General features: G+C 40.1%; 1 protein-coding gene across 1 annotated transcript in view; it reads right to left on the bottom strand.

The window, feature by feature from the left end:
* The window catches only part of LOC124717053 (eIF-2-alpha kinase activator GCN1), a 265,579-nt gene that overhangs the window by 160,812 nt on the left and 78,956 nt on the right, over positions 1 to 25,811 (bottom strand). Inside the window, exons 9-11 of the mRNA XM_047243734.1 lie at positions 22,646 to 22,801; positions 6,386 to 6,551; positions 5,886 to 6,293 (exon numbers count right to left, since the gene is read on the bottom strand). Coding sequence (XP_047099690.1) covers positions 5,886 to 6,293; positions 6,386 to 6,551; positions 22,646 to 22,801 — 730 coding nt within the window. The remainder of the gene's footprint in view (positions 1 to 5,885; positions 6,294 to 6,385; positions 6,552 to 22,645; positions 22,802 to 25,811) is intronic.

Below are 25,811 nucleotides of genomic sequence, written 5' to 3'. Positions count from 1 at the left end.
TCTCTTCAGCAGATGTGTTGGCTTGGCTCGTGATGCAGTGAACAATTCTCAACCTGATACCGCACATCTCAGCACTTTGTTCTTGGCAATTAGCAGAATCGGGAGACAATTTGTGATCATACATGGATGCGGTTTCCAGCTCCCATCTAAGGACCTGATACACGCAAAACACTATTTCTCCCGTCTGTTTGTGTAATTCTGGGCAAGATTTGTTTTTGCTGCTCATAATGATCAGATTTCCATGAAATAACTTTCAACAAAACGTCATGCACAATGCTAAAACCAGTTGTAAACTTACTCTGCACAGTACAAAAATTTGAACTCAAGCGCATGCTATGGCTAGCTGACTGCTATTGGTTGGCACATCATGTGACATGTCTGTGCTTCTGCGCATACAGATCTCACCCGCCAAGTTACGTGGCATGAGTTCTAGTACAGGAGGTGGAGGAGGAGGTAAGATATCAAATTGAATGAGTAGGGAATCAAGCACTGAAGCATTAATGTATTTAAAACAAGAGCAGAAGATGACTTTAAACATAAGATGATCTTTTTCAAGATGCTCCTTGAGAAATTTTTAATATGAACACATTCTGGCTAATCAAAATTGAAAACTGTTTTACTGATATATTATTACTCCACAATTCACAATTAAGTGCCTGGCAGAGGGTTCATCAAATCACCATCAAGCTATTCCCCTACCATTCCACTCTCTAACAGTGTGCAGGGAAAAACACACACTTAAAGCTTACCATGCGCACTCTGATTTCTCTTATTTTATTGCGATGATCATTTCTCCCTACGCAAGTGGATGCCAACAAAATAATTTTGCATTTGGAGTAGAAAGTTGATGATTGAAAGTTCACATGAACATCTCACCACAACAAAAATGCCTTTGTTTTAATGGTTGCCACCCCAATTTGTGTATTACAGCCATGGCACTCTCTCCCCTATTTCGCGATAATACAAAACAAGCTGCCCTTCTTCGAACTTTGACGTCATCCGTCAATCCTATCTGACGTGGATCCCACACCATGCAACAATAGTACAGGGGAGGATGGACAATCATAGTGTAGGCAGTCTCTCTAGTATGTCTTGCATTTTCTAGGTGTTCTGCCAAGAAATTGCACTCTTTGGTTCACATTCTCTACAAAATGATCTATGTGATTGTTCCAAGTTCAGTTATACATAACTGTAATACCTAAGTATCTACTTGAATTCACAGTCTTTAGATTTGTGAAATTTATCATGTAACAAATTCAGTGGATTCCTTTTCATTGTCATGTGGACGACTTCATACTTTTCATTATTTACAGTCAATGGGCACTTTTCGCACCATACAGATATCTAGTCTAAATCATTTTGCAATTGGTTTTGATCACCTGAGACTCTACAAGATGATTAATGACAGCATCATCCGCAAATAACCTACGAGGGTTGCTTAGATTGTCTCAAAAATTATTTATGCAGATCAGGAACAGCAGGGGGCCTATAACACTTTCTTGGGCAATGCTAAATATTACTTCTGTTTTACTTGATGACTCTCCTTCAGTTACTATGTGCTATGACATTTCTGACAGGAAATCACAAATCCAGTCACACAACTGAGACAATATTCCATAGGCACACAATCTGATTACAAATCGTTTGCAAGGAATGGTATCAAGAGCCTTCTGGGAAACTATAAATATGGAATTGACTTGACATCCCCTAATGTTAGCACTCGCTATTTGATGAGAATAAAGAACTAGCTGTGCTTCTTAAGAACGATATTTTTTGAATCCAATCATATAATTTATTTGGTATATATCCCTCAATTGCCATTGATATTATTTCTTTCAATTTAAATCCCTGTCTGGTCTACACTTACATAGTCAGGCTGGAAGGAGTCAAGACTGCCTCCTAGAAGGGCATCGAGCAAATTTTTATCTGCTTTTTTGAATAGATATACATTGCATTTAGTTTTGGGAGATTTGGACATTACGGTACTTAGTTTTGCTATGTTCTCATGGTCAATAGTCCCTGCATCCATAATGATGCTCCCTATTTGCTCAGGATTATTTTTTGCTAAGAGGTCAAGTACGTTTCAACAATCATTTACGCTTTGAGCAGGGTCCTGAACTAATTGTCCCAATAATTTTCTGAAAAAGCATTCAGTACGATTTTGGATAACGTTTTTTGCCTACCACCAGATTTAAACACATACTTTCACCAACATAAAGTATCTGCCTAAAAATGTTAACATTGTAATGATAGGCAAGAAAAGAGGTAATGAATTTCTAGCACTGAAATTTAAATCATCCTCCTCTTTGCTGTTGTCACGAATATTTGACTATTTTCCCCAAATATATCACAAATTACAAGGATGTACTTAGGTTGGGACCTAACAGCACAGCTCATATTGCTGCAATTGAAACAAGCAATTATTAACTTTATAACCTTGGTTGTTACAAATATTTGGCTTTTTCTTCCGATTTTCGTGGTTCTGGTTGTGGTGGGACTTAACAAAATAGCTGTTTTTTCCAAGCATATAGAGGATTTTCTATCTATCCTGATGTGAGAATGTAACAATACACTAGACTTTCACTAATCCGGCCATTCCTGGTACAGATGGGTGCTGGATTAGCGGAAGTGGCTGATTATTGTGTGTCTGAAATTTACTTTATTAATTTATTTTTTTTATTTATTTTGAGAACATTGGGGTTATAGTGTACTGTACTTTATTAAACCAAAGAATACAATTTTAAAACATAGAGGATTTACTTTATTAAATCCAAAAATACATTAATTTTCAAAGAAAACTTAATCCTTGAGTGTATAATATACCGTACATAATTATACAGTCATAACACTCACTATGAAACTCACTAATTTTTAACTGTCACAATGATGACACACAACGGTGGTGTGTTTTATCATGCAACTGCTTTACAAGCATTACATCAGTACTGCATGTATCTGGTTGTTGCACAATGTACTCTAGGAAGACCTCGGCAGCTTCAGCACCAGCAGTGTGAGAAATCTTCATGCTCTCTCCTCCTGTGTCCTCTTTTTCATCACTTTCATCGTTACTTTCTTGCATGCTTTTGATTATTTCTTCATCTGTTAAAGTTTGGTCTGTATCACAGTTTTCCTCATTCAGCCACTTAGTACCATCTTCATCATCAATTTCTTCTCCTCCTGGAAGGTTGTAGAACATGTCAGTGTACAAAGTAATTGATAATTCCGAATTGACTGGCTCATCGCTATCACTCACTATTGGATCCAATTCGGCATCAATGGATGGCCACAATTTTCTCCAGCTCTTCTTCATGGTAGTGCTCTCCACTTTATCCCATGCTTTGGCTGCTTGAAAAAAAAAAAAAAAAAAAAAAAAAAACTTCACGTATGTTAATTGCTTTCCACGCCTTCAGCATAGCCTCGTTAGAGTTTGTTTTCACTTTTGTTCAGCAAGGAGACAAGAAGTGAATGTTGATAATGATGTTTAATTGATTCCAAAATTCCCTGGTCCATGGGCTGATTAGGGCTGTCACATTGGGTGGGATAAGGAGTGCATGTATACCATCCAACTTTAGAGAAACATCTGAAGGATGACTGGGAATATTGTCAATTATAAGGATAGCTTTCAGTGAAAGCTTTCCCTTCTTTAGCTCTTTTCTCACTTCTGGCACAAACATTTCATGTCTGTCCATCCGCACTTTCTTCTGAGTGCAATACTGCACTGGTAGAGTATTTATGTCAGTGTGTTGAAAACAACGTGGACGTTGGGATTTTCCAATCACCATAAGTTTATGACTCCCATTTGCATTACAACACGCCATTAATGTTACGTGGTGTTTCTGTTTCCTGTAACCATGAGCTTCCTTCTCGTTGTTGGCAGGTAATGTATTTGAAGAAAGCATCTAGTAAAAGACTCCTGTTTCATCATCATTATAAAAGTTATACAAGACAGCAGCAGTTAAATCTTCTTCCTCTATTATCTTCCGTATCTTGCTTACAATCTCATCAGCATCCTTATCGTTAGCTGAGCGACTTTCCCCGGTGACTGTCAGCTGCCGAATGCCATGTAGTTTTTTCCAGTTTGATAGCCAACCTTCCCTCACTGCAAACAAGTTACTATCGCCAAGCTGTTTGTTAATTGCAGCTGCATTTTCATTTATAATTGGGACACTGACTGGAATTTGTTTACTGCGTTGTTGTTTGAACCATCCATAAACAGCTACGTCCAGTTCTTCATTCTCACTCTTTCGCATATCCTTCCGTTTTCCCAACTCACTCTCCATTTGTGTTGAGTATTGTCGAATAACACCATCTTTCTTTTTGATGTCATAAATACTTGTTCATCCAACATAGAAATCAGCAGCAATGTCATTCTGCGAAGAACCTCAGTTTAACTTATCTAAAATTTCGAGTTTCTGCTTGAGGTCTAGTGTAAAGTGTTTCCTTTTAGAAGACATGAGTCCAAACTGTAAAAAAGCTACAATTTCAAAGACAATAGATAAAGCATTGTTTAACTAAGCATTATTGCACATGATAATTCATCATGCACATGTTTTTGGATGAGCACCGGATTAATGAGAGGCTGTCCACTGCTCTCTCTCATCCATTTTCATTCCCTTCAGTGTGCACTGACAATATTGCTCCACAAAACATACAAGTATGCTGCTGGAACCTATCTAGACTTTTACCATCTCCTGCATAAATGTATACTGTTGTTGAATATTTATCCAATTTTAACATCAGTTCAATTCTGACTACAAATGGATTCAGGCAAACTGCAGTTTAAATTTAGTAGATATTCATATAAAGACAATGTACATGGCATAGATTACCATGGTTGGCAGCAGGACAAAATTTGCTGCCCACTCACCACTCTCCTTCCCACATTTGTCCTAGTTCTCAGCCAAGCTGGTGTCAGTGCTTCCCCCTCCAGCAATTCTGAATTCTTCAAAAAAGATAGTGCTACTTCAGCATGATCCAAACTGCTCGAGCAGTTTTCTTCACATCTTGAGAAATCTTGGGTTTCATTCAATCTTTATATGGCTCTGCAATCTAGTAACTTTTGTTGGTACTATTTCTACGATGTTTCTTAGCGTTTTAATATATTATGGATTTTAATTAATACAAGTAACTGAGAAGTGCAGACTGCAAGTCTTGCTGGGCATATGTCACATTTAACAGTAACACATAAATAAGGAAAAAAAACTGCAATCACAATTCAGTCCAATTTTGAGTTTTTGCCTGTCCTACCTAGTTATGTCTGCTGATACTATCTTCATGATAGGTCTAGCCGCTGTAATTTATTCTCAAGATAGTAATTATTGTCAGTTTAAAATTATTTATTTTGTTTATTAGGGATTTTAATTCTTGATTAACTATCTTTCTTGTTTCATTTAAATGTTATTATCTAGTTTTCAAGCTCATTACAAGATGGTAATGTTTTTACCCATTTTCCTAAAATGTGAATAGGGATTAAAATGTTCAACCCATTTAGTAAATCATGTCAAATAAGTAGTCCAACTGGCCTATGCCATAGTAATGCAGAGGCAATCCATCCAAGTCTGCATACAAATGGGTTCACATGTTCCATTATCAACTTTCAGAGTTAGATCAAAAAAGGAATCTTTTCTTTGAGGTATACACTGAAAACAACACCACCTGAAAACTATCATTGCTATTACACAGGTGCAGTATGCAAGCGCAAAAAAATGAATATCAAGGGCATTTTTTCAGATATGGAGGATGTGTGCAGAATAACTTTTTCCTCTGTCTAATCATTGCTTAATTCCTCCACAGAGCTAAAGAATTTATCGGCATTCTCCAACATCAAAACAGATGAACATTTACTTTCAAGGCTTTAAACTAGAATAAATCGAGCTTTTACTTACACACTGATCGATGATGACAGCATATAAGACATTCAAATGCCAAAAGCTGTGCGTCTTCTGGAACCAAATTTGCTCCGGCACAGAATGTAGTTATACAGTTTACTAAAACTTTTGGAGGCATGTCCATCCCAGATGTATCACTCCCCTCAATTTCTTTAACTGCTTCCCTCTGAATTCGTGGTGAGTCAAGGAACTTGGTAAATTCTCTCAAAAGTGATACAGCAAGCTGTGTTCCTCCCAAAACAGAAACAAGTTTTTTCACAGAAGCATGGCAATGCTGACGCACTTTGGATGCAGGTGAAGTCATACAAAATATAATGGCTTTATGCAATGGATTTGCTTTGCCATTTAATTTATGAGGGTGGTCAAGTAACAGTCTTTCACATAACTGCATAACATGGCACAAAGCTGAAAAAGACACAAAACATGCCCAATTAGTTTCTCTATACTAAATTTTTCATAATTCTTTTTGAAACCATGCAAACAAAGAGTAAATATACCATCATCTGAAGCAATAGTTAGGAATTTATCAGATACAAAAAGCTGTTTGTCCATATCCAGTACTATATTCCATAAATTTCCTAATTTCTTCTCTAATGCAACATCCGCTGAAGCCATTTTCAGAAGCATACATGTTGCACTCAGAGCTTCTGTCACAACAGGAATCTGCAAATAAAAATAATACTTTTAGGAAAAAGAGTCAGTATGTATGGATTCTGTGAACATTTTTAGAACATTCCAATGAATACCCTTAACTTACATACATAGTCAACAATTCATGAATGCTGACAGATTCTGGAACAGAAAATTTTTAATAAGGTTCCAGGTCTCCACAAAGATAACTGCACAATATTTAGCTTACAATGACATATCTCCAAGATGTAATAATCATTGTTTTATGTTAAACAACAGAAAATATAGATATCTGCCATCCAATATGAAAAACGTGTCTGTAGCAGGTTTTAGTAATGGGCTGTCATGTCTGGAATTTTTTCCAAGACTTTCTTTTTTTACATTACTGATGAGTTTCATGGAATTCAGTGTTGTACAGACAATGTTTGAAGTTCAGTTCAACATTCTACAGAATATACAATATAAAATGATATTCCCTAATGAATTATATCTTTTCTTTCCCAACAGGACAAGAAGCAATTTTATACCACCAGTCTGTTTATACTAGAATCAGTCAGCATATTTTTGTGATTAACTTGTGATATCTTAGGCGTCAACAAACACTGGGTAACAACCGCTGCCCTAATACACCACAAAGAAGAGTTAACAAAACTGGTGGAATATCATCACAGACACCGGTGGCTTCCTTTTCCTGTATTCAGATATTCTGACCTTGACATTAGTACTGAATTACAGTCTCTCAGACACTATAAACTAATTACTCAGAATGTAGAGAGATTCTTTGTTGTGTTTTGCTCAAGATTCACAGTAGTCACTGATGATCTGCTTCTGACAGGTAGACTTCTCAGTTGATATTGCAAAGGATAAGCTAAGAAGATGAAACTGCCCTACCTCCCCCCCCCCCCCCCCCCCCCCCCAGCAGAATTCAGGCTTCTCAAAAAAAGAAAATAAATAAATAAAAAAAAAATAAAACTGGAATCTCCTGGCTGGAATAATGATGTTATTAGTAATATGGTAGACTGCTACCCACGTAAAGATGACCCGCTGAGTTGCAGACAGACGCAACGAAAAGACTGTTACACATGTAGCTATCGGCCACCACTGGCAGCTCTAACTGGAATGCGACTGTCACATGAATAGCAATCAGAAGTGGAGTGGGGAAGGGCTGCGATAGCATGGTATGGTGGGCAGGGCATGCAGGGACTAGTGGCTGCCAGGAGCACCATCAGGAGGTGGGGTGTGGGGGGGGGCAAAAAAAAAAGGGGTAGCAGGAAAGGACAGGAGCAAGGAAGGGGAAAAGACAAACAGCTACATTGCTAGAGGGCAGCACACAAAGAGGGTGAGGGAATGTGAAAAGGGAGGACGTGATAAGGCGAGGGGTAGAAACTGTAGAGGTAGTGGGGACAATAGGTTACTGCAGGTTGAGGCCGGGATGATTTTGGGAGTGGAGAAAGTGGAGAATGTGTAGCTCCAATGTTAGGTGCAATACGAGAAGACAATGTGCAATCCATGTGCATAACAGGTGGAGTCATTCCAGACGTGCCCTTATGAGCACAGAGTGCAGCCAACTGCAGTTAGTGGCTCACATCAGTACACATGATGTGTGTCACTTTGGATCAGAAGAGATCCTCTCTGGTTTTGAGCAGCAAACAGAAGTGGTAAAGGCTGCCAGTCTTGCTTGCGAGATGAAAACAGAGCTCACCATTTGTAGCATAGTCGACAGGACCGATTGGAGCCCAGTAGAGCACCCAGTGGAGGGTGTGAATCAGAGGCTCAGATAGTACTGCGACCATGGCTGCAGATAACTCTACTTGCGCCACCGGATGGTTCGGTTTCGAGTTCCGCTGAATAGGTCAGAACTCCACTACATGCAGGAGGTGGCTACACGGGTAGCAGAGGCAGTGTGGCATGGACTGGGGTGATTTTTTAGGTAGGAGGGTCTCAGGAAAACACAAAAAGGGCTTCAGTCACAAAGGGTGCAGGCTGAACACAGGAAGAATGTAGATACAGGAACCATTGGTATAACAGCTGTAAACAGTCATAGCTGAGTTGGGAAAGTACTAGAGCTCCAAGCGCTGATCGTTATAGGCACTGAAAGCTGACTAAAGCCGGAGACGAAATTTTTGCAATGAACCTAACGGTGTTTCGAAAGGATAGGCTAAACACAGTTGGCGGTGGCGTGTTTGTTGTTGTTAGGAAGTAGTTTATCTTGTCGCAAAACTGAAGTAGATAGTTCCTGTGAGTTAGTATGGCCAGAGGTTATTCTTGGCAACCAGAATAAAATAATACTTGCATCCTTTTAACGACCCCCAATTCAGATGATACAATTGCTGAAAGGTTCAAAGTAAACTCAAGTTTGATTTCAAACACGTACCTGACTCACACAAATATAGTTGGTGGTGACTAATTTACCCTCAATATGTTGTCGAAAATACATATTTAAATCTGAAGGCAAGCATGGACATCAGCGAAAATTGTGCTAAATGCATTCTCAGAAAATTATTTTGAGCAGTTAGTTCACGAGCCCATGAGAATAGTAAATGGTAGCGAAAACACACTTGACCTCTTAGCAACACACAATTCTGAGCTAATAACAGGCATCAAAACAGATACAAGGACTAGTGAACACAGTGTTGCCACAACGAGACTGAATATTGTAACACCCAAATCTTCCTAAAATAAATGAAAGATATAACTACTCAAAAAATCAGACAAAAATTCACTTAACCTCTTCCTGAACAGACAACCTCCACTCCTTCCAAATGAACAATATAAGCGTAGACCAAATGTGGCTTGAATTCAAAGATACAGTATCAGCGGCAATTGAGAGATTTATACTAAATAAATTAAGAAACAACAGAGCTGATCCCCTTTGGTGCACAAAACAGTTCAGAATACTGTTGCAGAAACAACGAAAAAACTGTGCCAAATTTAAAAACATGCAAAATCTCCAAGATTTGCAATCTTTTACAGAAGTGCGGACTTCAATGCAAGAAGCTTATAATAGTTTCCACAAGAAAATTTTGGCTTGAAACCTAGCAGAAAATCCAAAGAAATTCTGGTCATACGTGAAGTATGCTAGCGAAAAGCCACAATTAATGCCCTCCTGCACGATAGCAACGGAAATACTATCAACGTCAGTGCTGCCAAGGCAGAGTTACTAAACACAGCCTTCAGAAATTCCTCCATCAAAGAAGACAAAATAAATATTCCAGAATTCAAATGAAGATCAGCTTCAGCTGCCAAGACGAGTAACATAGAAGTAGATATCCTCGGAGTAGTGAAGCAACTTAAATCACATAACAAAAGCAAGTCTTCTAGTCCAGACTGTATACCAGTTATGTTCCTTTCAGAGCATGCTGACACAATAGCTCCTTGCTTAACAATCATATACAACCATTCGCTCGATGAAAGTACCGTACCCAAAGACTGGAGAGTTGCACAGGACACACCAATGTTCAAGAAAGATAAAAGGAGTAATTCACTAAATTACAGGCCCATACCATTAACGTTGATATGCAGCAGGATTCTGGAACATTTATTGTGTTTGAACATAATGAAATACCTTGAAGAGAACGGCATATTGACTCACAGTCAACATGGATTTATAAAAAATCATTCTTGTGAAATACAACTAGCCCTTTACTCACATGAAACGTTGAGTGCTATTGATAAAGGATTTCATATTGATTCCATATATTTAGATTTTCAGAAGGCACTGTACCACATAAGTGGATTGTAGTGAAATTGCATGCTTATGGATATCATCTCAGTTATGTGACTGGAGTTGTGATTTCCTGTGAGAGAGAACACAGTTTGTATTAACTGATGGACAGTCATTGAATAAAACAGAAGTGATTTCTGGCATTTCGTAAGGTAGTATAATAGACCCTTTGCTGTTCCTTATCTGCATAAATGATTTAGCAGACAATCTGAGCAGCTGCCTTAGGATGTCTGCAGATGATGCTGTCGTTTAATGACTAGTTAAGCCATCAGAATATCAAAACAAATTGCAAAACGATTTAGAAAAGATGTCTGTATGATGCAAAAATTGGCAATTGACCCTAAATAATGAACAGCACGAGGTCATCTACACGAGTGCTAAAGAAATCTGTTAAACTTCGGTTACAGAATAAAACAGTCAACTCTAAAGGCCATAAAGTCAACTAAATACCTAGTAATTACAATTACGAACAACTGAAATTGGGAGGAACACATCGACAATGGTGTGAGTAAGGATAACCAAAGTCTGTGTTTTATTGGCAGGACACTTAGAAAATGTAACAAATCTACTAGAGATACTGCCTACACTCTGCTTGTCCGTCCTGTTTTAGAATACTGTGGCGCAATGTGGGATCCTTATCAGATAGGATTTACAGAGTACATTGAGAAAGTTCAAAGAAGGGCCACACTTTTGTACTATCACAAAATAGGGGAGAGAGTTCAAATGGTTCAAATGGCTCTGAGCACTCTGGGACTTAACATCTGAGGTCATCAGTCCCCTAAAACTTATAACTACTTAAACCTAACTAACCTAAGGACATCACACACATCCATGCCTGAGGCACAATTCGAACCTGCGATCGTAGCGGTCGCACAGTTCCAGACTGAAGTGCCTATAACCGCTCGGCCACCACTGAAATGATACAGGATTTGGGGTGGACATCATTGAAACAAAGCTGTTTTCCTTGTGGCGGAATCTTCTCACAAAATTCAATCATCAACTTTCTCCTCCAAATGTGAAAATATTTTTTTTGACATTGCCCTACCCCAGGGAGAAACGATCATCATAATAAAATAAGGAAAATCAGAGTTCACACAGAAAGATATAGGTGTTCGTTTTTTCCGCGTGCTGCACAAGATTGGAATAATAGAGAATTATTGTTAAGGTGGTTCAATGAACCTTCTGCCAGGCACTTTAATGTGATTTGCAGAGTATCCATGTAGATGCAGATGTACAGATAACTGCTATCTGCGTAGTTCAGAAAAGCTGGGGGTGGAGCTGAGGATCCAGGTGGTCAGATTGTTAAGCAGCCATTGAAATCAAGCGTGTTACGTTCAGCAGCATGTCGTGCCATACGGTAGTCTACTTTGCTTTTCGCCACAGTTTGGCAGCGGCCGTTTCCCTTGCTAGACGCCGACCCTCCTTTTCCACTATGTCCCCCCCCTTCCCCCCCCCTCACACTCCACTTCCTGATCCTGCACCTGGCAGTCTCTAATCCCCGCATGCCCTGCCAGACAGAGTTGTTCTCTCCCCCACCCATACCTTCCTATCCCTCTCCCCTCCCTGCTCCACTTCAGATAGCTATTCACATTATAGTCACATTCCAGTCAGAGCTGCCAGTTGTGGCAGCCAAGTGTGCATGAGGTGCACTTGCCTGTGTGAATGTGTGTATGTTTTCTCTGCTGAGGAAGGCTTTTGTTGATAGCTACATGTTTAAGTCTTTTTGTTGTGCCTGTCTGCAATTCAATGGGTCATCTTTACAGTGAGTAGCAAATCTGTCCTACTCCTAATATTGCTGTTGTTCAGGTTTCTGATATGTGGTCACATTAATGTAACTGGATGATGTATTACTTCCCTGCACACCCATTTCGGTTGTAAGCTGGTTGATAAATGACCCAGAATCTGAGGATACTTTTCTCTACCTTAGTTTTGTAACTACTACATCAGTCTGACATTTTTCCTTTCTTGTGCTCGATGAGTGAATGCTGAATTCCCTATCAACTAAGTCATTGTTAAAACCCCTATAAGAAAAAACATAAATTGTCATTCAATGGTTAAAAAATAGCCCTCTTTAACAAAGGACTACACAGAGTTCAAAACAGAACTCTAAAGATCTTCCTGATTATTCTTTATGTGCTATAAATATCCTCTCATGAATGCACAGCATTACCCCCAAAAATGGTATATCAATGGAATGCTTGTCAGAAACAGGTTGGTGACATTAGCAAAACTTTGTCCCCGCATAAGAGCTGAAATATGATAACATATGAGTTCTGTAACAATAATATAATTCATTACAGTAGTGTGAAATTAATAGATGTATTGTTTTAAAACAAAATAACAATCATTAACACCAGTATTATGGATCTGTACATTTTGGCAGGTTTATATTAGTGTAACCTGTATTCCAACCAAATTACAAAAAGCTTCTCTAACAACCTAAAGCCCACGAAACCTAGGACGGCACTTCCACGCATGGAGGCAGAGCGGAAAGGAAGCACGGGGGAATGAGAACTGCACATGCGCGGCAGCTGAGAGTGGGCAAACAAAGTCTACGTTGCCAAAATGCATTGTTGCAGACAACAGTCAGGCTCGTTTGACTACAGTACATTGTATTATACATTCAAATCTATAAGGGGAATAATAAATATCAAAATCAATTCCGATCAATCACCATGAGAGAAATATTAATTCATGTCCATTGCTCCACAGATTTACTCTGTGTGACATTGGAAGGCGAGTACAGCTGACACAGCTTTGTGAAGACGTGAAGTACAATTTTTTTCAAAATGACATTGAAAATGCTTGCAATAATTACCATTTATTGCAACTTGAACTGCAGTAAAGTAAAAATTTAATACACAACAAAATTAACTTCACACACAAACCGAAATCATTATATTTGCTTGACAACTGCTTCTGTGTGTGTGTGATGGTAGTTAAGTGTAATCACTGATGTAAAAAAGAATTAGTGGTAAGACTTAGGCAAAAGTGGTCAGTAAGTCGTCATATTTTTTGTTGTTAATAGGCATTATGAGTGTAAACTAACACGTTCAATACTGCAGTGAGAGACCACATTTATAATCCATTGAACAAGCAAACAATTAACCGTCATATGCGAATAACTCCAGGGAATCTGACCAATAACATCGAAAACCACCAATATCTCGACAAGTAACAGTTACAGTCATTTTAGGGCCTTACCAGTTCATGACTTGAAAATGACAGATTTACAACAGGGTGGGAGAAGCTTAACTTCTCCTTGGGCAATATGTTGAACATTATAGGCTGTGTAATTAAAAGGATACAAATTCCTAATCAAAAGGCTTGGAAGTTTTCATTATTATGTATGCAACTGATATGTTGACAAACACTTTTTAAAACAACAAGTCTTTAAAACTAAGAAATATTATTACTTTCTTCCAAAGTCTATATCGTAATATCATCGTCACTTCTATTTGAGTCTGTTTCCGAACAATCTGATTTTAAATTCACGATGATAGGTTCAAGATTTATATCCATCGTCACTTCCCTTTCAAATTCTTCTCTCTGAAGCTTTTCAGCATGCCACACAGAATATGCCTATGCTACAGGTGGGATGTTGTCTGTTGCCTCATTGTCTATTACCTCATGCACAAGTGATTCACAGAAAAGTCAAAGGGAGAGGAATGAAATTGTGGTGGGGGGAGGGGGGCGGGGGGAGTGTTACAAGAAGGCTGTAAGGCAGTACACCACCTGGACAGGGAAGCAGTAGTGGGGACAGAAAAGAGAAAAGGAAAGATAAGGTGAAGGAATGGGAAACAGCTTAGCTAAGATTTAGGCCAGGAAGATTGGGGAAGAGCTCAGGATATCCATGAGGGGCAATTCCCAGCTGTACAGCATAGAGAAACTTTTGTAGGAAAGCAGCATCCAAATAGCACGCATAGTGAAGTAGCTTTTTATGTCATCTGTGGTACGCATATGTATCCAACTGTCTATTCACATAAACAGACACCACCAAAATGTGGCAAACCGCCAATTTGACCATTCAGTTGCAGAAGATGCTGCACACAACACTAATGGCTTCACAGCTGCTTCACTACACATGCCGTTTAGACACACACTTCCAGTCCTAGTTTCTCTGAACCACACAGTTTGGAACTGTCTCTGCAGCATATACTATGCTCTGCAATCCTCTTGGCCTCAACTTCTGCAAAACCTATTTCCCATTGCTTCCCTTTCTCCCTTCTGCCCCCAACACTCCTTTCCCATACAGATCATGAATTGCTTTCTTCTATCAATCTTCCTCCCCCTCTGCTCCCTTTTCTACCATTATCACTTTGTCTCTTCCTTCCCCGTATCCCCTTTACCTCTACCCTCATTTCCTTTCCTCCCCTCCCTTTTCCCTGCACACTGTATTTACCACATAAATGTCCTATCCTCTGAACACCTTTCATCTTGCTATGCAACCATTAATTCATCTGTCAAAAGACCAGCCTCACACTATCCCACTACCCCTTCCTCACCTTGCGCATTTTCTCCTACCCTTTCATCGCCTCTAACTAATCAGACAGCTGCCCTCGATAAGCATTAATCAACAGTCCATTTCACTGTCAAGGTGAGCATTTGGGTATCTGTGTGGTTGTGTGTGAATGTGTGTGCTTTTCCTAGAGAAAGAGAGAGAGCTCAAAAGTTAGTGTAAATAATGTATTCTATCAATTTCGTCTTTGCGCACACACATCAGTCAGCTATATGCGAGTGTCTGCCTTTCCTTTATTTTATGTATTTTTTCAGTATAACACATTTGATAGAGCAATATTAACATATATCAAGAAAACAGTATATAAATTTGAAAAAAAAAGAGTGATGAATCTTTGTGAAAGTTAAAGAATGGCCATTAAGATGAACCAGTATTAAGAGCTTGAGATTTTCTTTTTTTTACACAACTAGCAGACCAGACAAAAATTACTTAATTAACAAACTCAATCAAATCTTTTTCAAGTTTTTCAAAGATATTAAAGTGGTATCAGTAAACTACAAACAATGTTTGTGAAATCTATCTCTACTTGTAGTTGGACTAAAATATGTGATGCTCTAACATACCCCTACAAATCTATATTTCCATATTCCTGATTTCCATTGTAGTTTCATTTTCTTTTAAAAATTAAAGTAATTAAATTCATATTGTTTGAAAATTAGACATCTTGATAATTCCATAACTATAGTGTACCTCAGTTGCTTTAAAGTATCTCTCACCACTGTCCAAAATATCTGTTATACCGGCAAAAATTTTTGCACTGTTAAGACCTGCAAAATATTATTGCAATTTCTGTGCACATATAGTGGGCTATGGCAGCATTCAGCAAGTGTAATGATCAATTAAGTACAGCATCTGTACACTTTTAGAAATATGTAAAGCACCTTTCAGTGCTGTATATACTGTTAATAATCCTCACTAGTGCAAGAGGACACATGACATTTTTCTCACATTGTATTCTGACATATACAAGGTGGTCGGAAATTCCCATTACAGACTTCTGGGACTTGTAAAAAACAGACGATAGTTTGAACAAGGCAGATGATAACAAAGACTGACAAGAGGGTTGCATAATGAGGTGTGATGCCCAAATGGGCTAATATAACAATGAAAATAATCAATTATTGGCAATATAATGTAAATGGATAGATAAAAAAATCTACTCACCAAGTGGCAGCAGGGGCAAACACACGCAAAAGAATTTTACTTTTAAAAGCTTTCAGAGCCACTTGCTCCTTCTTCTGGCAGAAGAGTTGAAGGGGAAGGAAGAGGGGTGAAGGAAAAGAAGAAACCCAATATTTAGAGATTACAGGAATTTCAACAGGTCAGATTCAGCATGGGCACATACAGAAAAGATATCATCAATGTATCTAAACCAAACCAGTTTTCATTACCCTCAGTGACTTTCACTTTCTGTATGGGCAGTTTTGAAAATTTTGTCTTCTTTCACAACTTTCCCTATCTCCTTATTTTCCAATCTATTTTTCAGCCACTCTTGTGGCTAGAAGTTCTTGTCCCTCATTGCTTCTTGTTAACCACTGTCTGTTCTCAAGATTTTTTTTTTAATTTTTCTGATTTTTCCCTTTTTCCCAAATTTTCTTCCATTTTTCTATCTTTTTCCATCCTCTGCCTCTCGTTTTTGTCATTCCCACCATTTCTAACAATCTAAACCGTCCTCTCTTGCCCTGATGAATCCCACCGCATGTTACACATGTTCTTTTCGAAAAGATCAGACTATGGAAAATCCAGGATGGAACTTAACAATATAATGAAAAGATAAGTTGCCACTCACCATATGGCAAAGATGCTGAGACGCAGAGTGGCACAACAAAAAGACTTTCACAAATAAAGCTTCCAGCCTGTAAGGTCTTCATAAAAAATAAGACGACACACACACGCACACACACGCGCGCACACACACACACACACACACACACACACACACACCTCACAACTGCTGCTGGGGGCGCACAGGGACGAGTTGGAGAGAGGATAGGGCAGCTATGTGCAGTTGGGAGGTTAGACGGAGGGCAGGGCAGAGGTGAGGGAGTGGGGGGTGGATGCGGGTGGAAAAGAAGAGAAGTAAAAAGACTAGGTGTGATGGTGGAATGAGGGCTGTATAGTGCTGGAACGGAAACTGGAAGGCTAGATAGGTGAGGAAAATGACTACCGAAGATTAAGTCCAGGAGGATTACAGGAACATATGATATATTACAGGGAAACTTCCCACCTACGCAATTCAGAAAAGCTGGTGTTGGTGGGAAGGGTCCATATAGCACAGGCTGTGAAGCAGTAACTGAAATGAAGGATGTCATGTTTGGCAGCGTGCTGACCAACCAGGTGGTCTACTTGTTTCTTGGCCACAGTTTATCAGTGGCCATTCATGCCCACAAAGAATGCAGCACAATGGTTGCAGCTTAGCTTGTAGATCACATGGCTGGTTTCATAGGTAGTCCTGCCTTTGATGGGATAGGTGGTGATTGTGACCAGACTGGAGTAGGTGGTGGTGGGAGGCTGTATGGGACAGGGCTTGCATCTAGGTACGTTACAGGGGTATGAACCATGTGGTAAGGGGTTGGAAGCAGGGGTTGTGTATGGATGGACGAGTATATTGTGTAGGTTCAGTGGACGGTGAAGTACCACTGTGGGAGGGGTAGGAAGGATAGTGAGCAGGATATTTCTCATTTCGGGGCACGTCGAGATGTAGGCAAAACCCCAGGGGAGAAAGTAATTCAGTGCTACTGAATTACAAGTGGAATGCTCCTCTGTGGCCATAAAGTGAGACTTTGGGGGGTGCTGGGGGACTGGAAAGATCAGGCACGGGAGATTTGTTTTTGTACATGGCTGGGAGGATAAGTACAGTCTGAGAAGGCTTCAGTGAGACACTCGGTATATTTCGAGAGAGACTGCTTGTCACTGCAGATGTGACTACCACGGCTGGCTAGGCTGTATGGAAGGGACTTCTTGGTATGGAACAGGTGGCAACTGTCAAAGTAGAGGTATAGCTGGTGGTCTGTAGGTTTGACGAGGACGGAGGTACCGATGTAGCCATCTTTGAGGTGGAGGTCAACATCTAGGAAGGTGGCTCGTTGGGTTAAGTAGGAGGAAGTGAAGCAAATGGGGAAGAAGTTGTTGAGGTTCTGGAGGAATGTGGATAGGGTGTCCTCACCCTCAATCCAGATAGCAAAGATGTCATCGGTGAATCTGAATGTGGTGAGGGTTTTAGGATTCTGGGTGTATAGAAAGGATTCCTCTAGATGGCCCATGAATAGGTTGGCACAGGATGGTGCCATGTGGGCACCCATAGCTGTATCTCGGATTTGTCTGTAGGTAATGCCATCAAAGGAGAAATAATTGTGGGTAAGGATATAGTTGGTCATGGAGGTTGTTGGTTTGGAATCTTCCGGGCATTGGGAAAGGTAGTGCTCAATAGCGGTAAGGCCATGGGCATAAGGTGTGTGTGTCTAGTCTTCAATTTTTGAGGAAGGCCTTACAGGCCGAAAGCTTTATTTGTAAAAGTCTTTTTGTTGTGCCTATCTGCGACTCAGCATCTCCGCTGTATGGTGAGTGGCAACTTTTCTTTTCACAATATTGTCACTTTTCGAAAACAAGCTTTTGCATTATCAAAGCTAAGGTCTCACATTCTGTTTCTCGAAATTTACTTGTCATTTGGTATTGCTCCCAAAGGCCTAACACTGAAAGTCCCTTTTTCAAGATGTAATCCTACTCTACCCCAGCCTCTTTTACAATTTCAAACACAGCAATCTCTTGCACTTACCTTACTGATCTGTGGCCCATATACCTCATCTCCCAGTTTGCACTCTACCAGACTTCTCTCCTCCTACAAAATTCTGCAGTTATCTGCCCCGCATGTTTCCTTGGATGATATCATCTGCCCCTGCCAAGCCAACTTCAGACTGTAACAACATGCCAGGATTCACCTCAAAAAACTATCCCACCTTCTCCTAAACTACCTGAACAGTGGTGTACCATTTTTGTCCATCTGCAGCTCTCCAAACAGCCACAAAATCAACCACCACTCCTCACCTGCAAACCAAGCATGGCCAACCTCCGTAACATCCCACAGCCTTCACCATTGTCTCCCAGACCAGTAATAACTCATAATCACAAGAACCAGTCACAACAGTATACTGTTCTCAACCTCTCATCCAAAGCACTCCCCCCTCCAAATTACCTGTATCATCGATGGGTCTCACTTTCAGCCCTAAACCTGCATTTAACCATGCTGTTTAGGTGAAGGACCTACTTTCCTGTACACGTAATGTCAACTGGAAATATCACTTTGCAATCCAATCCCAAAATCTTCCCAACAGCAAACCTGACATTGAACCTAGCCTTCAACAGCTCAGACCACGATCCCAACTTTATCCACCACCACTACCTCAGATTCATCCCTTACAAGCATTCCAAGAATTCTCACATAAAACACTGCTTCACAACCTTTCCTCAGGTCCCTACAACATGACCCTAACCTGTCCTCTGCATAACTAACATGTCCTCTGCATAACTCTAGGTTCTACGTTCCCTCAAAGCTGATGACTCTGTCCTTATCCTCCCAGCAAGCAAAAGATCTACCATTGTGGTAGTTGACTGACACGAGTATGTTAGTGAAGGAATACGTCAGCTGTCTGATGCCTTTACTTACAACATCTGCCTTCAAGACTTCATCCCTGTGATGCAAACTGACCTGCAGTCCCTGCTAAAAACCTAAGGACCTTCACAAGGACTTACACCTCAATCCACAAAACTTCTTACCCATCCAAACCACGCACCCCAACCTTTTACCTTCTTCTTAAAATCTACAAACCCAATCATCCAGGCTGTCCTACTGTTGCCAGCTTCAAAGCACCCAACGAACGTACATCTGCCTTAGTTGACTAACACCTGCAACCTATAGTACTAAGACTTCCCTCCTACAGTAAAGATACCAAACATTCCTTAGATGATCTGAAATCCATGTCCATCCCACTCCCACCACACACATGCTTGTCACCATTGATGCTGTGTCTCCCTCTATACCAACAACCCACACATACATGGTATGCCTGCTGCTGAACATTTCCTCAGTGAATGCCCACCTGATTCCAAACCAATGACATACTTTCTTGCTCACCTTAATCAACTTAATACTTACCAACAATTACTTCATATTTGAGGAGCAGATACATAAACAGATCAGGGGTACGGCCATGGGAACCAGGATGAGTCCTTCCCATGCCAACCTTTTCATGAGTCGCTTGGAGGGGGCTTTTTTCCTGGCATCCATAAGCCATCGGGCCCTGGTTTGCTTTAGATACATTGATGACATCTTTGCTGTGTGGACTCATGGCGATCTTGACCTGTTAAAATTCCTGGAATCTCTAAATACCTTTACCAATTATATTTCACATGGTCCAGTTCCGAACCCCATGCCACTTTACTTGATGTTGATCTCATCCTCACCAAGGGACAACTACACACTTCCGTCCACATCAAACCTACTAATAGACAATAGTACTTGCATGTTGATGGTTTCCATCCTTTCCATGTCAAATATTCCCTCCCACAGAGCCTCTGCATTAGAGACAAATGTATTTGTTTGGATGCAGACACTGCACAGCAATACACCTCCACTCTCACTTCATTCTTCCCTGGATGTAATTATCCAATAGTCTAGTTCAAAAGCAGATTTCCTGGGCCATCACATCCAATCCTGGTACTGCTCATTCCTCCAGAAAAAAACATCGAAGCACACCACTTGTCACACAGTATTATCCTGTTCTTGAATGTATTGATCAGCTCTTTCAAAAAGGCTATGACTTCCTAAAACCATGCCCTGAAATAAGATCCATTCTGTCTGAGATTTTGCCCACCACACCACTTTTAGTCGCACTCCATATCTCCGCAATATCCTCATCAGATCCTGTGCTCCTTCTGCACCCATCTCCCTACCCCTGCGACCATCCCCGCCTATGCACCCTCCCACCACCACCTATTCCAGCCCTGTAACTGGCGAGACAGATACCATCAAAGGGGGAGCCACCTATGATACGACATGTCACATACCAGCAATTATGTAAAAACTGTTTGCCCTTTTACATTGTCTTGACTACAGTCCAGTTATCAGTCAGGATGAATGGGCATAGGCAGAGGGTGTATACAGGCAACACACAATATCCTGTTGCAGAGCATGCTGCACAACATGACAGTCATGACATCAGTGTCTGTTTCACCACAAGTGCCATGGGAATTCTTCCCCCAGACACCAGCTTCTAAGAAGACCACAGGTGGGAACTACCACTACAACATGTTCTTGGTTCTTGCCACCCATCTGGCCTTAATTTATGTTAATTCCTTCCATCTCAGCTTTTCTTCACAGTAACTACTTCTTTCTTCACTCCCATTTTAGTTTTCTACATCTCTAATTTTCTGACCTGTATATTTATCACTGTCTCCCCTCCAAACCCTCACATAAAATGCATTTAGCTTTTCCTATTATTAACTCATGCACACTGTTTTAGCAGTAATCTCTGTCTTGCATATTACCCTGTCTTCCACCTTTAAGCTAGCTGGTTTTCAAATCTCGTCTGTTGCAGTCCCCAACAATCAGTCTTTCTTTCTCATCCCGTCCGGTAAGTCTTGCTGACCCAGAGTTCTGTGTGACTTTTCTAAACTGTATCCCTTTCCCTAAACCTCTCTAGTCCTTTTCCTTCACCCTCTCCATTCCCCTTCAACTCTTATGCCAGAAGAAGGAGCCACTGGCTCTGAAAGCTTGTAAAAGTTAAATCCTTGTGTGTGTGTGTGTGTGTGTGTGTGTGTGTGTGTGTGTGTGTGTGTTCCCCTGCCACTGCTTGGTGAGTAGATTTTTTTATGTATCCATTTACCTTATATTGTCAATAACTGATTATTTTCATTGTTATATCATCATATTGTGAGATAGTTTTACTTTTCAATTCTCTGAACATTTCTTGCATTTCTTTCCTTACATTCCTTTTGGCTTCATTCATTTTCTGTTTGTCAATAAGTTTTTCCACAGTGTTCCAGTACTGTGTTTGGACAATATATTTGTAAATGCCATAATTTCCTCTGGTTGTGTTCCATTTGAATACTACCACTTACAAGGATTCTTGTCATTCCATCCATACCAGCATCATGTCAACGAGTGCGCGCGCACCCACACACCCACCCACCCACACAAGCGCGCGCGCACACACACACACACACACACACACACACACCATTTACGAAACACAATCTTGTGTGACTAACTGGTCTCCAAAGCGGAACTGTGATCAACTACCTCCTAGTTTCTATTTTTGACTCATTTCTCAGGTAATTTTTCCACACATTCATTACAGCATACATCCAATTTGTCCACTATCTTCCCCGAAATATTATTTCATCAACATCTGTGTGATTTAAGTTTGCATTTTAAATCTGCCACAGGAATCACATTCCTGGCTGTTACTGATGTTTGTGTCATGATACTTCATTCAGAGCAATTTGCCTCTCATAGAAATACCTTTAATAAATGAAAAGCACTATACTGCTTATGTTCTACAGGATCCTATAGAACAAAGGCAATACAGTGCTTTCCATTGATTGCAATGTTTTTCTACCAATAACCAATGGAAGAATCAGTTAACATGAAAAATAGCTTTAACCTCTTTCAATAATTCTGTTTCTTTCTTTTGAAACAGCTAGAAATTTCTTAAATTCTGAAATGGAGAATACTATCAGAAAGCAGATTGGTGTAACACAATAGTGTTTGAAACAAAAGTACTTAACTATTATGCAAAGAGCACAGTGCTAAAAATAACAATATCAGTACTAATATTTAATGCTCTAAGTAATGAATGTGACCAGATACTGAAACCAAAACAATACCTGAGCAGATTGTGATACAGCTTTCTCAACAGTTTTCAACAGAAATGGTATAAAATCCAGGCCTTGCATTAAAGTATTTCCAGAAAAGCAAGCAGACATGCAGCCAATATAAGCTGTGCGAACAGGAGCAGTGGAAGTCTTCAGTCCAGGTCCTTTCTATAAGAAACCACAAGTAAATACAAAAGAGTATGTTAAAATATTTTCAACTTGGTTCAAACATGAACATATCAATAATATCTAGAGCTCTCAACTGGGAGGCATCCACTTTCTTATTTGAAGATTTTGGGCAATTTCCCTTCAATGCTGAGTTCTTGTCAGCACAATCAGTTTCATCATTCCTGGAGTTAAAATCAGATACAGGCCAAATGTAAATTTCACACAGTACTGTCTGGCAATACTACAATGAATGAACGGTCCAACCTCGACTCGGTTGGTCACAGTGTCTACAACAGAAGTGCTTGCTCTAGGGCACACCGTATGAGATGACCTAAGGAAAATGAGACAGCACTGTCGAGGTGGCAATGGATTCAGCTGCAGTGAGGGTCAGAGTGCCAGAGCACTCTTCTTATTGTTCCCAGAACATCACAGGCTCAACTATTGCACTCATTTAGCACAAGAGCTTCTTAAAGTCTGACTCACATACTAGCAGCATTTCTGTCATCTCATCGGGAGTTGAAACAGTGATGTAAAACCTACCACTACTGCTGCTACTAATGGACAAGGGACTCTTATATGTCTCCATATATTTATAACCTATGATTTCATACATTACTATGCCACTATCAATGCCTATCTATAGAGGTCTGCGCGGATGCGGATATCCGCGGTATTTGTTACTTGGCGGATAAAATCGAGACAGGCACGGATATCCGCGGGCCATCTGCGGATAATGAGCAAGGCATCTGCCCAGTACGTATGTTGCAATGTTAGTTGAAAACTTCAAGTCTGTTGACATTCTTGGAATCTTGCAGGGCCCGGGTAGAGCGGATGTCTGGTCCTCAGCCCCTGGCTACGACCGACGTAGCTGTACCCAAGAGACCTGCGCCTAAACCGTTTCCGTGACCGTGTCTTTTGTGTGGCCTGTGAAGTGCTCTCTGGGTGGCAAACCTGCCCACTGTCTAACCGACAGGTGCCCATTACAACTTTCCGCTGCCTTCAGTTAGCGCTTTGTAGTGACCGAGTGACAACGTGCATTGTAGCAAATATCAGTGAGAGTTCTTTCTTCAAATGAACACCATATCGATGGATACAATTTCGTGTAAGGTGAAAAAAGGTAATTTTACATTAGTGAAGGAAAACAAATTGAAATTGCCAATTTGGAAAAAATTCGGATGCGTATTTGATGGCAACGAAAAGATAAAAGATATAGTGGCTTGTTTTGCATGTAAAAAAGTATATTTCTACACTGGACACAAAAGTGGAACTTCAAATGTGCTAAAACATTTGTGTGAGGCTGGACAAAGTAGAATAACTACTTATTTAAATACCAAGAGAGACGTGAAAGTTCCTGAAGTTCCGCCAAATTTGAAGACAGCCGCGACAGAAAAACTTATCAATCTTGTCAGCAAAGACATTTTACCATTTGAAGCTGCGTGTGGATCTGGGTTTCTCGAGACGGCACAGTACGGTGCAGTGAGTGCTAAGGAACTGCTACCTCATCCAGCCACCATATCCAGAAATTTGAAGGAAACGGCCGATCGTCTGCGTGTGACTGTCTCCGCAGAAGTGAAGAATATAATCAGAGATATAGGTAGAGCACTAACTGGCGATTTATGGACTGATTCATACTGTAAAATAAGCTATATGGGAGTGACTTCACATTATGTTAATTATGAAGAAGTGAAACTTGAGGATCGAGTGTTGTGCACCAGAAATCTTGAGAGTGAGATTAAAAAAACAGGAGAAAACATTAAACTTGAATTCATTAAGATACTACGGTCATTCGATTTATTCAGTGCTGTGAATAACACTGTGTTCGTTACGGATGGAGGCCCAAATATTGTGGCAGCACTTCACCAATACAAGAGGCTCTCGTGCTCAGCAACAATACAAGAGGCTCTCGTGCTCAGCACACATACTTAATACTGTGCTGGAGCACACGACTCGAGGAGACGCGAATGATGAGAAGAGTGAAATGCAGCAGCTAATAAATTCCTGTCGAGCTATCACAACTTTCTTTAAAAGATCTGGTCTTCAGAATCGCCTTCAGAAGTCATTGAAAGGAGATATAGACACACGATGGAACAGTAAATTGGATATGTTTGAGTCTATTAATTCACAATGGTTTGAAGTTCTGTCAATTTTGTCAGAGAAAAATCAAGATAATTTGATTGATTCTATAGACAAGAGGATGTTGGAAGATATAATAACCTTTCTGACGCCACTTAAAATAGCTTCTTGTGATCTCTAAGCCTCCAAAACCCCTACGCTTTATTTGTGTGTGTTGTGGAAGTTAAAACTTCTCTCCTTTCTTGAAAAAAATGATGGCGACAGCCCATTTCTGATAGATTTAAAGAGTACAGCCAAATCTATTTTAATCAGCAAATGGGACATAACAGTAACCCATAAACTTGCAACGTTTTTGAATCCAAAATATAAAAACCTAAAATTTCTTAGCAGTGCCAAAAAAGATGAAGTTGTAAAGGAAGCGAAAAATTATGTTGCAAGAAATTGCCCACAGTTAAAAGATAAAGAGGAAACAACATCTGGAATTCCTGCAAAAAAAAAAAAAAAAAAAAAAAAACAGAAGTCTGACGTACTTTTTAATGAATTTGAAGATTCCTCAGGTGATGAATCAACGAGAGATCTTGACTTTGCGTCAGATGAAATTCTCAGATATACGAATGATAAAGGCCAATTTTCGGAAGGCATTGACCTGATAGCTTGGTGGCATGGACGTGAAAACGTCTATCCGCATCTTTCCAAACTCGCATACTTCGTGCACTGCATTGCAGCGTCCAGTGCGCCATCTAAGAGAAGCTTCTCTACTGCGGGACAAATAATGCAGGAGCGACGCACATCTTTGAAGCCACAGACTATTGATGACATCATGTTCCTGCAGGGTAATCTTCCAAAGTAAAACGGTACTTGTACAGCTTCTCTTACTTCCCTGTATTTTTTGGGCTTCTCTGAATTAGTTACAATTTTTTTCATCTGATTCTTTCTT

Source organism: Schistocerca piceifrons, chromosome 1 (genome assembly GCF_021461385.2).
Source record: "Schistocerca piceifrons isolate TAMUIC-IGC-003096 chromosome 1, iqSchPice1.1, whole genome shotgun sequence".
NCBI lineage: Eukaryota > Metazoa > Arthropoda > Insecta > Orthoptera > Acrididae > Schistocerca > Schistocerca piceifrons.
The sequence above is the reverse complement of the archived record's forward strand: the minus strand, read 5'-3'. Positions and strand labels throughout refer to the sequence as shown.